We start from the raw sequence: 14,134 nt of genomic DNA on the forward strand, positions 1-14,134 counted from the left end.
GCTACTCTTACTATCACATGGTATGCCAGAGTCTTATTTGTGACCGATTTTTTTGTATTTTTACTTTTAATTTGAAAGTTAGGGCCTACTAACCACGAAGGCAATCTATGTTGTCACCGTTCCACAGCCCTGACTGTGTGCAAAGGGACATATTTTTACGCTGCGAGAAAGAAAAATGTGCACAAAAATTGAATAAGAGAAAGCACAATGACCGGAACAAAACTAAAAATCAAACCCATACCTTTCTCGATTGAAGAGGAGAGTTCTGTGGGTATCGTACGCTTCACTCAGTCACCAAGCATGTTTACTAAAAATCAAAATATCATGATGTTTAACAGCTTAGCCCAGACATGTGCAAATGTAACCAAACTTTAATCGAGATACATTTTATAAAACGGTAGCATGGATTTGCAGTTGAGGGGTTCCGTTTACATAAGCCTTGTTATTCATTGTTACTTCAAACTTTAAGTTATAAGGCATATCACTTCTCTCTTTTATGCATGATTCATGCAAATATTCATCGATGGGCCAGGAAGGCGCTTTTGTGAAGTGGGTGATATTATGGGTTTCACAATTTTTGAAACAGTTAGTCTATAGGCCGTATGTTTACAGGAGCTAATCCCTTAGTGTTTTTATTTCTCTCAATAATTTAAGCATGGTTTCTTATGGTATGTTTGCTTGTGACATGAGTTCATTTGATCGCCTATATTAGAATTGTAAAGCAAAGGCTTATTACAGCCTAAATATATCAGCTTTATTGAAGATAAAGACAACATTTGAAAAACTTCAAAAGGTTATACAAATAAGTGCAAAATGTGTTGCAGTTCATGCTAGCCATAAGCATGGTGTGTGTAGGATAGAAAGTCGTTATACAGGATATATTTGTGTTTGCATGTGTTATATAAGAGCAAACATATCAACGTCGTGTTTTTAAACTTCTCTTGAGGAAGCAAACGCTTGTCAGAGCAGAGGACATTAAGGACAAGTGGTTTTGTAGTGGGCCTCTGGGATTCCTTCCTTCGGTTCCTTCAATGCATCTTAGTAGGCTACCGGTGTCTATATGCCAACACAAATCTTTAACTCTTAAACCCTAGCGTCTGCCAAGCCTGGGTCTTCTTCCGTGATCGGTTCAACTGTTTACTCTCTTCTGTGAGCCGACGACTGTCCCGGCGGTAACTTGGTGGACACAAGTGTCCGCTGGCTAACGCGTGTGCGCGGATAATAGGCCCATGGGGAATCTGGACCCCCCTCCCCCCCCCCCCCCCCCCCCTCTATTCCAACAGCCCATCGTAATGTTCACATCACGCAGGGTTTGATGTCCTGGCAGACGCTCTGGTGATGGTGGTGGTGGTGATGGTGATAGTAAGATCCACTGGTCGATGGATGGAAGGAGGAGATTCCGTTAAAGTTCAACAAAAAGTCTTTTCTGTCGCAGACGGAGGAGTGGCTCTGGTACCGCGGGATCCCGACTTCACGGGGCGGGCAAGAGAAGGGGAGAAAGGGAACAGAATAAGAGGAAATACAGGTTGTTGTATTTACGAGGACGACAACTGTGCTTAGCACTAAAGATCTGGGGTTTTAAAAATAAAAATAAACAATGTCATTAATAGCCTACCCAACAATAAATGCTTAACTTTTCATTTTTACCTGCATAGGCTGTTGTGGAATAGTAAAAAGGACCAATGTGTGTCATTTCCCTTTCTAAAATTTCTTAAAAAAACATTTTTAGCTATATGCCTATTGAATAAATAATCATTTAGAGTTTTGTCGTTTTGAGATTGTACAGGCCTACGCCTGTAAAATCAGAATCAGTCAGTGCTGGCCCATGTTGTATTGTCGATGAGGATATTTTAGAAAGATTTCATGATGGGCAAATTAGCATATACATTAGGACGATTCTTTAAACAAAAAAATAAATACTGCAGAATAAATTCGTTCTTCTGCAGTCAGAAGAACATATTGGATCCTCGATGGTAACCAACGTCTTATTTAAGGACGTAGGTTCTTAATTCGTTTAGCAGGGACAGCCTGGTCGTGTATGGCTATGAAACGCCTATCCATCCACTCAATTTCCATTTATGCGTTGAATTGAGCAAGAGATGATTATTATGGGTGGGTTTACGGGGTTGAATTCTCTCCATTGTGGCTCCACCACCCAGTTCCTCAGTCTTTGTTTATTTAACCTCTAAAATCCTCTGGGCTTTACAATGGTTTATTTGCCTCCGAGAATCCCTAGACATACATAGAGCCAACGTGTATCGTAGACTATCCTAAATGGGACGGGACACCGATTATCTAAACAGTCCAATAGGTATGGCTCGTTAGGTATACATTTCTAGTTTATATGGATTGACTCGTAGGCCTATCTCTTGGAATTAATTAGGTGACGGGCATAAACCATAAGCATAAACCATCTTTAATATTATTAATCTATCATTAAACCGTTAAATGTTTTAGTAAAAGGCCAAGGCCTTTACAAAGTTACGCAATATTTGAAGAAACAAACATGCAAACCATGTGTAGTTTAATACATGTAAGCTGTTTGATAAACACGACCGGAGGTAGGCCTATTGATGCCTAATAATCTAAGACATTAGGCCTGCTGTTTTGAAACTGCCCATTTAATCAGAATTCCACGTAGCCTACATGTAGGCTATCGTTAATATTATCAACGTAACACAAATGTCAACGTAAACAAGGTGTTTAGCCTATTTAAATAGTATTTATATGGGCCTATTTGTTTCACAACAACATTTACTATTAATCATGCAAACCTCAACATTGGCGGACATAACACTAATAATTGTTTTACTGATTTCAATAGGCCTATATATTTTTATTTCTAAAATAAATATCGCTGGTGATGTTCCAACCAACGCATTCTATGTATAGGCTACAATGATAATATTAATAGGGTACTTGTTATTATTATTGTACAAATAATAATATAATACAAATAATAATAAAACGTATTATTATTATTGTAGCCTATAACGAAGAACCAGGCCTGATTAAAAATTGTAATTATACTGGCTTATTGGTTCACCAATTACAATTTGACGGCTCGATGGGTTTACCTGAAAGGTCCGAGGCGTGAGTGTCCCGGGCGTTCTGGTGGATGTAGCTCTGCTCTAGGGAGTAGGGCGACATCCCAGAGTGTAAACCGGACGACGCAGAGCTACTGGAGGCTAGGGGCTGCTGCTTGATATACGGGGCCCCGCCGCCGGACGCCCAGTGGGCAGACGTGCCGGCGTATTGTGAATGACCGTCCAGCGCGCTGGCCATGGCCGGAGAGGATGGCACGGGACTACTGCTGCTGTCCGGTCCGTATTCACCATTTGATGGCACGGGGCAGCTGGCCACGTACGTGGACCCAGGGCTGGGGGACATGTGGGGAACATGGTGGCCGCCGCTCAAGCCGTCGTACCCCCCGGCCATCGAGTTGCTCATCATATCCAAATTATAACCGTTGCTGTGGCACGCGAAGGTGGCGGATGGGGCCTGGAAATCGAAACTCTGAGGGATGATGGAGGCACCAAAGCCGATGCCGTTCATCATGCGATACATGGGCTTCAGGGCTTGACATTTCCTCCTGAATCCTCTTGGTCTGCGGCGAAACGAACCTTCTTCGAACATGAACTCACTGGCCGGATCGATAGTCCAGTAGTGACCTTTCCCGGGTCTACCCAGTCCCTTGGGCAGCTTAATGAAGCACTCGTTGAGCGAAAGATTGTGCCTGACCGAGTTTTTCCAACCCTGGTAGGAGCCCCTGAAGAAGGGGAACCGAGCCTGGAGAAACTGATAAATCTCACTGAGAGTCAGTCTCTTGGTGGGGGAGCTCTGTATCGCCATCACGATGAGCGCAATGTATGAGTAGGGGGGCTTCTCCGGCCGCCGCAGCCCGGAGCTGGCTTTTTTCCCCTTGACGGCGGTTGACGAGCTTTCCGTGGCGTCTTGTTGGCTAAGCATGGTCGGATGAAGGACGCCGGATGACGGGCTGGATCTCAGTGGTGCTGGTGGAGGGTCCAGCTGCTGCTGAGGGACTTCGGTCGTCATGTCAGCTCTGACGCACGATAGGCGTAGCTTACTAGTGACGTCCGAAAGGGGGACAAATACGAGAGAGAGTGAGTGGGGTCGTGGGGTATATAGATAAAATATTCACTATTCGATTGTCAAAAAAGGAAAATCCTTGCATGCGTCTTCATCGTGGGTCTCAAAAGAATGGAGTGGGATCTCCCGTCGCTACACAGGACTCTCCTGTTACGCATACGCAGCGGGTGCACGCCGAGCACGCACTGTCAGAGGGAGAGCGCGATTGCGAGAGAGGGGAGGACCGTGAAGAGTTGGTATCCAGGCTACAACAACAGGGAATCCGATGAGTGTCGCAGCGGCGCTAAATTGTATCTGCACGTCGCACCGGGCGGCCATCGCCAGTCTTAATCCCAAAAGTGAGGGGAAACATGAAGACCTCTCGACCTAGTGCGTGGCGGAGTCCAGCCAAACACTGCCCGACCACCTATCATTTCATAAATCTGTCTTCCCCCTTTTTTCAGAGACCCCCCGCCTTGTCCACACTCTCCGCCGTCTGTGAATTTCCCCCGAACTCAGTGACGTCGGTGAGCCCCTTCCCTCCCTACCCATCGCCCAATCTGGCCTACGCTACCTTCTCCCCCTCCCCATGTTCCCCCTCCTCCTACCCCTCCATATGTATCCCGAGCTCGCTTTTCGAGCTACACGCTATTAGGTGATCTATCAAAGCCCCGCCAGACATTGTAATCAACAGCGCCACACGCCGCGCAACAAAGATACAAACGTGGTTCTTTTTCTTTCTTTTTTTCTCTCTCCAAGAAATCACGATTTAAAACAAATGCCCCCTAACAACGGAAACATCGAGTTGACATTAAGTAATGAGCATACTCTATCAGGCAAATGCACCGATGGTTCAGAAGGCTAAACAAAAGCCCAAAAGGGATATCATTTTAATTTACGCAGATTGGGTGCACAATGTATAACTTTAGGACTAAACACGTGTTTCTCAATTTGATAAGAATGTTATATTATGTTGGTTATAATTTCCTCTTGAACTCGTTCGGAGCAAAAAACCAAGTGTCGTACTGCTGGTCTGGGGAGAGGAGTGGGAGAGATGGAGAGGTGCTTGTCTTTAGCCGTGCTGCATGTGTGTGTAAGCGGGGGGTTGCTTTGAGTAAATGACTTTGACATGAGTGGAAGCAGGCTTTTTCCATCAAGTTCGGCCCTGGATACCACACACAGTGCCCCAGTGTCAGTTTACCGCCTCGGGCTGGAGCCGGCCCCATGGGCCCCACGTTCATTAGAGGGAAAAAACAGAAATTAGGCGAGCGAGCGTCGACAGTTTCCTCCCCGATGGACACATCACACAAAGATTTGTCGAACATGATGGATTATATAACCAATAAAGTGAATATCAACAGACGCGGCAAAGGTCTGTCTATCCTTGCAGCAGACCATTTAGGTAACAGTTTTGTTTACGCTCTTCCTGTTACGTTTAGCCTGAACCATTCTTTACAATAACATTTACCAAAGGTGAAATTAAAATGTTATGAACATTTTGCGTAACATTTCTTATTATGATTACCATTATCATTAATATGAATTGTTATTTTTGTTATTATTATTATTATTATATTATTATTATTATTATTATTATTATTATTATTATTATTATTATTATTATTATTATTATTATTATTATATATGTGTTGTTGTTGTTGTTGTTGTTGCTGCTATATTTTTGATGTTGTTGTTGTTGTTGGATCATCAGCATTATCAACATTTCAACGTGTTTGTTTTTGTGTGTGACTTTGTGTGTGTGTGTGTGTGTGTGTGTGTGTGTGTGTGTGTGTGTGTGTGTGTGTGTGTGTGTGTGTGTGTGTGTGTGTGTGTGTGTGTGTGTGTGTGTGTGTGTGTGAGAGAGAGAGAGAGAGAGAGAAAGAGAGGGGGAGAGAGAGAGAGAGAGAGAGAGAGAGAGAGAGAGAGAGAGAGAGAGAGAGAGAGAGAGAGAGAGAGAGAGAGAGAGAGAGAGAGAGAGAGTGTACGTGTGTGTGCTTGCGTGTGTGTGTGTGTGTGTGTGTGTGTGTGTGTGTGTGTGTGTGTGTGTGTGTGTGTGTGTGTGTGTGTGTGTGTGTGTGTGTGTGTGTGTGTGTGTGTGTGTGTGTGTGTGTGTGTGTGCGTGCGTGCTGACGCGTGGCAGTGCCACCGACACGGCCTTTTAAGTTTAGATATAGCCCAGAGGTTTTTCAAACAATGACCATCAACGGTAATGTCTGTAGGAAGGATGTGGGGATAAAATCATTTTCCACTGTGACACAGAGAAGTTTGAGGACCTTAAAGCCCCAGTATTTCCTGCAACATCAAAACTTATGACCCCCGCTGAGATCTGGACGCCTCGGCCGCCCGAGAAGGAAACTTGTTCCGCCTGAGAGGGCTTTGAAGACAGTCTAGCGCTTGAACGCATGACGCTCTTTATGCGCACCAACAGTTATCCCCTCTCAATGTGACCTTTAACATACCTGGAAGCGTATAACACGTAAACCACTAAAAATAGCTATCATACTGCTCGTTATTTGTCCGTACAAAGTAGGCTATTGTATCCTACGTCAGAATGGCATGCTATTGTTTTAACAATTTTGTTTGCTTTATGTGCTGTATCATCACATCACAATTTTATTTTCTAGCTTTTCTTCTATATTTGCTTCCTTATTTATATATTTTTACACTGATTTATTTCAGATCATTGCATATTTTAGGTCTATCTTTGATTAACAAAGTCTATATTATTTTTCATTGAATACAATACAAAGTAAACCGATAAACCCATAGAATAGGTCTTTATCTTTGTAGGATGTTTACGTCTGAATATCTCCTTAACAAACCAATACCAATAAATTCCATAGTCTGTAGTAATTTGTTTTGATTGCACAAATATAGGTAATTCTGCCTTTGCATCGCAAAATATTTTTTATCTTGATTTGGGCCAACGTTTAAAATGTGTTATCATGCAGTCCTGTACATGGATTTAACTATGTTTTCACATATGTAAGACATAACAAATAGGCACGCTTTTCATGGTTTTCATGAGCATCGTCCTCAGAGTGTGGCCCAGTAGCAGGGTACTTCGGGGGCCCCTGCTCCGGGACAACAAGGTCACGCGCGGTTCAGCGGGCTGGAGCAGCCGACTGTTTGGACTTCCTAACATTGTGTGCGCCCAAACCTTTGGCTTCATAACAGAAGGAATTATTAGGCTAGCTGTTATTCAATTTGCACTCGTTGCGCATATCTCTAGGATGATATGCATTCCAGCTAAATTATATTATAAACAGATATAAAACAGATCCAGTTTGGAGAGTAACATTGACGTGCTGATATTCAAAGCGGCACAGTCTCGAGAGAAATGCTCTGCAACGCGTGGTTGAGGAAATAGCAAAGGACGGTTTTCACCGGCTGGGCCTATGGAAACACACAGGTGTGTTCTGTCGTTTCACCTGCAGGTCGCAGCATTGTCCCTGAAAAAACTAAACATTTAGTCACCTGTCACCTGTCTGACTGGAGGCAGATCATTGCATTGCTTACATTCTTCATGGTTCCCAAGACTACTGCGAGCATTTCAAATGGTTCAAATGCATTTGAAAAATTCCCGAAAAATCTTATACTGATTTAGCATTGACCTTACACGCATGTTGCACGAGTAACGCATGTCGGTATCCCCTGTTTGGACATTTTTGTCCAATATCTTTTTTTTCAGTATCGGTTATTGTATTTCTGGATATACATTATATTATATTCTATTAAATTATATATATATATATATATATATATATATATATATATATATATATATATATATATATATATATATATATATATATATATATATATATATATATATATGTATATATATATATATATGTATATATATATGTATATATATATATATATATATATATATATATACATATATATATATATATATATATAATCTTATGTCCATGTATTATACATATTATATATGGTATAAATATATATATATATATATATATATATATATATATATATATATATATAATTTAATAGAATAGAATAGAATGTACATCCAGAAATACAATAACCGATACTGAAAAAAAAGATATTGGACAAAAATAATATATATATATATATATATATATATATATATATATATATATATATATATATATATATATATATTGGCCTTATGTGTTATTATTAGCTCACCTGCGTCACAAGGCCTTTTGAAATACCGAATCATGTTCAACCAAAGTCTTTTATTTAGGCCGTGCAGCAGATAAGTTTAAGTTTGCTACTCTCGCTTTTTAATGCAGAGCAAAATGTGATGTAGGGGTAGGCCTATTGATATATAGCAGATATCAGAAATAATAGATATGCAATTGAATTCCTCCTTTCAATCGATGTTTCAATCGACGCATGAAGTGGAGCGTCCTAGAATAAAATACAAACCAAATAGTTAAACAAAGCACGGTATCCATAGCTATTTGGTTTTCTTAACTTTGATCATATTAATCTTTGGTTAACTTTATTATACTATCGGCCTAGTTATATTTTTTGAGCAATAATTGAATACCCAATGAGAAGCGCTTGTTTCCGATACTTGACTTAATATTTTGCAGGACCATTGAGGCGAGGTGACCTCCGCGAGGGTGTGTGACGCACAGGGGTTGGTTTCAGGACCGCGGAGAGCTCATGACAAAATTAACCACAGTCCAATTAGGCCGTCTTCCGGTAACAAATACCCCCCTGGTTCCTGATCCTCTGTCAGAAAGTCTTTCTAAAACCTAAATAGAATGGACATTCAGGCTAGCCCGGGATTTTACTTATTTGTAAAAATAAATCAAAAAAAGGCTATGCCTAATTCCCTGAATTAATTAATATTTTACTTTGGGTTTTTCCATCTTATTAATTAATATTAATTTTAAGTCTCCAACGATAACACTATTAGCCAATTAATATTCAAACCATTGACATATATTTGCATATTTGCTCATGTGTGTTTACTAAATACTGAAATAAATGTGTGTTTACCAAAGCCAGGAATCCTGAAATGAATGTAACATTAAAACCTATTTTGAATACATTTAAATGCTGAATAAATTCAACATGTTCTAACAGGTTTATTCTTCGTGAGTCTTTTTGAAGATGTGTGGAATGTAGGACAATTGATTATTTGGTCGAAAATCCAAGGAGAGAAGAATGTGACAGTGCTCGTTAGCACCATAAATACAGCCATAGTGAACTTGATTCCACTTGTCACATCTTTATTAATAAAATAACACATGCTTGAATCAATATCAGGTAAAATAGCATTTTCAGCCTCATCTTGTTGAGCCATTGGCCACATATTTACAGCCCACTCAAAACAGATTTGTACAATATCTGATGCGCCATATCAAACGAAAACAATGCATTATAAATAGATCATATATATAGATAGATATTTATATCTATCTATATATATATTTCAACATTTTGCAACTTTTTTTTTGCCTTCGTACAGTAGAAATGACCATTGAACCATGAAAATATCACTTTCACACATTCGCATGGATGCACACGCAGCTGTATGACCTGCAAATGCCTCACACTTTGCTTAAATTTTAACCACTACAAAGATAGGCCACTATTGTTGAAACATACAATTATGATATAGAGACCAAAATCATTAAGCCTAAGCACTAAAACTGGGAGGCGTCCAACAAAAGTGCACATGCATATGCAAGATGCAGGTCGTAACTTTTGTCCGTTGTGTAAACTTTATGAGAGCAAAGAGTCGATCAGAAAGCTGCCGCCCCGGGCTTTGGGCATCTTCAGAGATGAGAATGTCACTGAGTTTGGCATGGCCTGTGACGTCAGCTGGAGGTAAGTGAGCGCGTCCCGGCTCCTCTCTGTGCTGTAAGCGGCCTCCGCCAGGCTGTACCGGTGGTACGGGTGCTGGGTTGGACCGCCTCCCGTCTGGTAGTGAGCTGCGCACGGTATTGCGTGGGCCTCGACCGGCCAGTAGAGCCGGAGGTCGGTGCTGACGTTCCCGATCGTTTGGCGGCTATCCTCTCTTCGTTTGAACGGTGTGCTGAGGATGCTGTCGATCGCGAAGGAGCTGGAAAACTTGGCTCCCGCCTTCTCCTCCCGGGCGGGCGGTAAGCCAACTGGAACGGGGATGCGCATGTCATCGCTTGAAGTGTGCGCTTCAGGGTCTCTTTCGTGCTCCTTCGGGTTCCTCTTGCTTATGCGCTTCCTCCTGCGTCGGAACACCCCGTCGGCAAAGGTGTACTCACTGTGCGGGTTCAGCATCCAGTAGTTGTCCTTCCCCCAGGGCCTGGAGGGGTCCCGCAGCACTTTGAGGAAGCAGTCATTCAGCGACAGGTTGTGACGCACCGAGTTGCGCCAGCCGGTGTAACTGCCTCGGAAAAAGGGGAACTTCTTCATGAGGTAGTCGTTGATCTCTGCCAAGGTGAGGCGACCGCTGTTCGAGTCCCGGATGGCCATGGCGATGAGAGCGATGTAGGAGTAAGGGGGCTTGGGTCTCCGGGTGTACGGCTTTCCCTTGACATCTCCGCCCTGGGCGACAGGTGCCGGGCTGTTGGCGACGCAGTCTCCATCAGAGCCCAGCTCGTCTCCGGACAGCGGGGAGGGGACGTTCCCCTCGGCGTCCATGCACAACTCCATCGGCTTGGTGACGAAGTGGTGGCTGGCGGAGAATACTTCAAGTTTCATTGCTTTTCTTTAGTTTTTTTCTTTCCACAAACAAATATCCTCCTCCCGTACCGATCACTTGTTTAACCCCGCGATGCTCCGGCTGGTTTAAATCAAAATGACAAGCCGGAATAAGATGCTACCGCAGCAGGTGTCTCGCTTTAGGGTTTCCCTAAACACGGAGGATCACTTGGTCTCGGGCAAAAAAAAAGCTCATGTAGGAGGGGTCAGGAAGCACTACTAAGTGTGAGGTAGTTGCAGCCGAATTGAGATTTGTCTCCGGAGACACGCGTTCCTTGTTATAATATAATCCCTCCGCTAGGGACTGCCCACAGGCGGGGTTTCCACCTCAGAGCCATTGAAGCGATCCTGTATATAAATGTGATTGCACGCTGCATGGTCTGACCATGATTCCAAACATGGTAGGAGGTGGGGGCAGGTAAGCGATCGGACTTATAACACATTGCCATTCATAATGTGTTTAGTCCTGTTTATTGGGTCTCGATCAGTGGTGAGGTGGGGGACCCTACCATATGTGAGTCTTTTCAATGTTGCTGCTAACGATTTCCATAAACAGCTTCTGCGTTTTCTTTCCTGCTGCAGATCTGATTCGGTTGGGGCTTTCCCAGAAAGCGCATTATTGAACCGAACTTCTTCCCTCAAAGAGAATTTTTTGCATTACTCTTACCTAAGCCTACTAAACTCAACAAGAGATACCGGAATTCACCTGAGAGCGACTCATCGTAAATCAGTCTAAAGTGAGATATACACGGGGGCGTTCATTCTAGTCTATCAGTGGAACCCTTTTTTAAATACAAATACAAAAAAACCAACACGGAGGACACGGTGAACCATATTTGAGCTCACATTCAATAGAGCCCGGCTCATACTTTTGTAAACAGAGATCGACTGAGAGGTTATCCGCAGTTCACAGCGTGCCATTCATTCTCAGCGATGAATATCTCATTGGTTGCGAAAATAAAGTTGGTGCGTGGTCTCTGAGCAGGTGAGGAAAAACCAAGAGCATTAATAAAACATGCACATCTTTGCCAAACTGTTGATCCGTTCACGAGAGGTTGAGTAACTTTGCCAAACTACACTTTATCCTAATCCATGTGCCTCTTCACTGGTGTCGACTTGTCGTTTTTTTAGTGAGCCGTGACACAGTTGAAAGTGGCATCATTATCTTAGCCCTAGGTGAGTGATAATCATTAATTATAATGCTAGCCTACTGCCTGCTTGGACTTGGGACTGAGCTATGCAGGTTAACAGTGAACAATACACACACACACACACACACACACACACACACACACACACACACACACACACACACACACACACACACACACACACACACACACACACACACACACACACACACACACACACAAACTATTCACATATTTTTTTTTCCTCAGATACCTCACCTTCAATAATGTGAACCTTATCGTTGCAAGTGGAACCCAGTATAGAGACATGAAAATTGATCAGCTTCCGCAGGATGTGGCATTAATCATATCTTTACTATTATCTCTCTCTCTCTATCTCTGTCTGTTTTTCCGTTTCTCTCTCTCTTTCTCTCGCCGTCATTCTGTCTCACTGACTCTCTCAGTCTCTCAGTCTCTCAGGCTCTCTGTGTCTCAGTCTCTCTCTATCTGTTTGTCTGTCTGTCTCTGTCTCTGTCTCTGTCTCTGTCTCTCTCTCTCTCTCTCTCTCTCTCTCTCTCTCTCTCTCTCTCTCTCTCTCTCTCTCTCTCTCTCTCTCTCTCTCTCTCTCTCTCTCTCTCTGACTTGACGACACATAAACACAAAATCCCATAAGTGTGTGTGTTAGTGTGCGTGTTTGCATACTTGCCCGTGTGCTCGTGCCTTTCAGTGTCTGCGTCTCACCGAAGCCTTTGACCTGTGTGTATGTTGTTGGTGTGGAAGCAGGTTTATCTGGTAGTAACTGCCCTGTGGCTGAGATGTTGTCACAGTCTGTTTGCAGTCACAGCTCCACAGGCCGCTCCGTGTTCAGCACATACACGCTTCACTGGTGTTTAACGAGTTTGTGATTGAGGTTAATGAACCGAGCAAATCCTAACGGAACGTTTGCTGGTTTCCACGAAAAACTCTGTTGACATTTTTGGAGGAAAAAGTTTAAGATCATATTTCTGTGATCAACTTATGCATATCGATATCTATCCGTATGTGAACACATAACTTCCCTCGCACTTTCAGAATCAACCAGTTGTCTTTGTTTGGGCAACATGAAACCACGCCATGGTACTACGTGTTGATCGGCTACATATTCGGCCATGCACCACTTCAAAATAACCATGAAGATCAGGCATTTTCTTTTGAATCAAACTGTCCTTGTTATGTTGATGGAGATTAATCTGATCAGAGGTCCGACGGCCACCGGTGGTGGTGGTGTTTCTTATTCAGAGTCATGAACAGATCTCTCCGGTCCCCATCAGGGCCCGGCTCAGGTCCTCCCTGGGACAGTACACAGTGAGGGATGTTTTAAAAGGGTGTTCACTTGACCAAATGTCAGACCGTATGGGTAACCAACAAAACATGCACGCTATTATCATTAGTTTACAATACATTGACGACACACAAAGATCTTTCGAACACTGCCTATGGGCAGAGGTGGGCGGGAGGTGTGCCCCGTTGTTGTTGTTATTGTTTTATGTTTTTGAGTTTGATGAAGCTGTATTTGATTACACAGATACACCCAAGATGGATGCACACACCTGTGCTACAATGATTGGGCGTGAGAGGCAGTGCACCTGTGCCTGCTTTTGCGACACCCCCTCATGCACTCCCACACGCACACTCCCACACTCCCACTCTCAAAGAAACGCCTGCACACACACGCACACACAGACACACACCAACACACACGTACATTCACACACGCACACACACACACACACCTACGCAAAGACACTCACACACAGACACACACACATGCGGAAACACACACACACACCTAGATTTACACCATCTAAGTGACAACCCTTGAAAATCCTTGAAATGCATTAAAACTTGAAAGGTGAGAAAAGCTGTTTGCCACATAACAGTTTTTTTCTAATCAATGTTTTGTAAGCACTGTAACTTTAGAGTCACCTAGGTCTCCTCAGTTATGATCAGCCAAGATAAAACAACACACTTGTGTAACTTGTCCATTAACAGCATTCCAACCTTGTTTTTTAAAAGGCACCTATGTTATTGTTTTTCAATGTGTCCCCTTTGAAAAGAAAGGGAACTAAATATTTTAATCTCTTAAGTGCGTCGACCTGGGAAGAATGCCGGCAATGTATATAACTAATCAGGGTGAATCCTCTGTGCTTGTCTAAAAATAGACGCTCTTCCTCCTCCTTCTCCTC

General features: G+C 42.8%; 2 protein-coding genes across 3 annotated transcripts; both read right to left on the reverse strand.

Annotated features, from left to right (window-relative positions):
- Nucleotides 1-1,273: 1,273 nt before the first annotated feature.
- foxf2b (forkhead box F2b) lies at nt 1,274-4,602 on the reverse strand. Its single transcript, XM_030373566.1, has 2 exons — nt 3,078-4,602; nt 1,274-1,469 (listed from the first exon to the last, which is right to left on the reverse strand). The coding sequence occupies exons 1-2, from the start codon at nt 4,054-4,056 to the stop codon at nt 1,297-1,299; spliced, it is 1,152 nt and encodes a 383-aa protein (XP_030229426.1). The 5' UTR covers nt 4,057-4,602; the 3' UTR covers nt 1,274-1,296.
- A 4,703-nt stretch (nt 4,603-9,305) lies between these two features.
- On the reverse strand, nt 9,306-12,361 carry LOC115554990 (forkhead box protein Q1). Of its 2 annotated transcripts, XM_030371670.1 has the most exons (2): nt 12,189-12,361; nt 9,306-10,753 (listed from the first exon to the last, which is right to left on the reverse strand). In XM_030371670.1, the coding sequence occupies exon 2, from the start codon at nt 10,729-10,731 to the stop codon at nt 9,823-9,825; it is 909 nt and encodes a 302-aa protein (XP_030227530.1). In that variant the 5' UTR covers nt 10,732-10,753; nt 12,189-12,361; the 3' UTR covers nt 9,306-9,822. The 2 variants fall into 2 exon arrangements, with proteins under 2 accessions (XP_030227530.1, XP_030227529.1); XM_030371669.1 differs by lacking the exon at nt 12,189-12,361 and having other exon boundaries at nt 9,306-12,051.
- Between the last annotated feature and the right edge of the window lie 1,773 nt (nt 12,362-14,134).

Source organism: Gadus morhua, chromosome 12 (genome assembly GCF_902167405.1).
Source record: "Gadus morhua chromosome 12, gadMor3.0, whole genome shotgun sequence".
Taxonomy (NCBI): Eukaryota; Metazoa; Chordata; class Actinopteri; order Gadiformes; family Gadidae; genus Gadus; species Gadus morhua.

What these genes read in the sequence shown, in the direction of transcription:
- LOC115554990 (XM_030371669.1), bottom strand. Translation starts at nt 10,779, where the DNA reads ATGAAACTTGAAGTATTCTCCGCCAGCCACCACTTCGTCACCAAGCCG.
- foxf2b (XM_030373566.1), bottom strand. Translation starts at nt 4,056, where the DNA reads ATGACGACCGAAGTCCCTCAGCAGCAGCTGGACCCTCCACCAGCACCA. An exon ending in TCACGCCTCGGACCTTTCAG is followed by an intron (nt 1,470 to 3,077) that starts GTAAACCCATCG and finishes CGCCCCGTGAAG; the next exon opens with TCGGGATCCCGCGGTACCAG.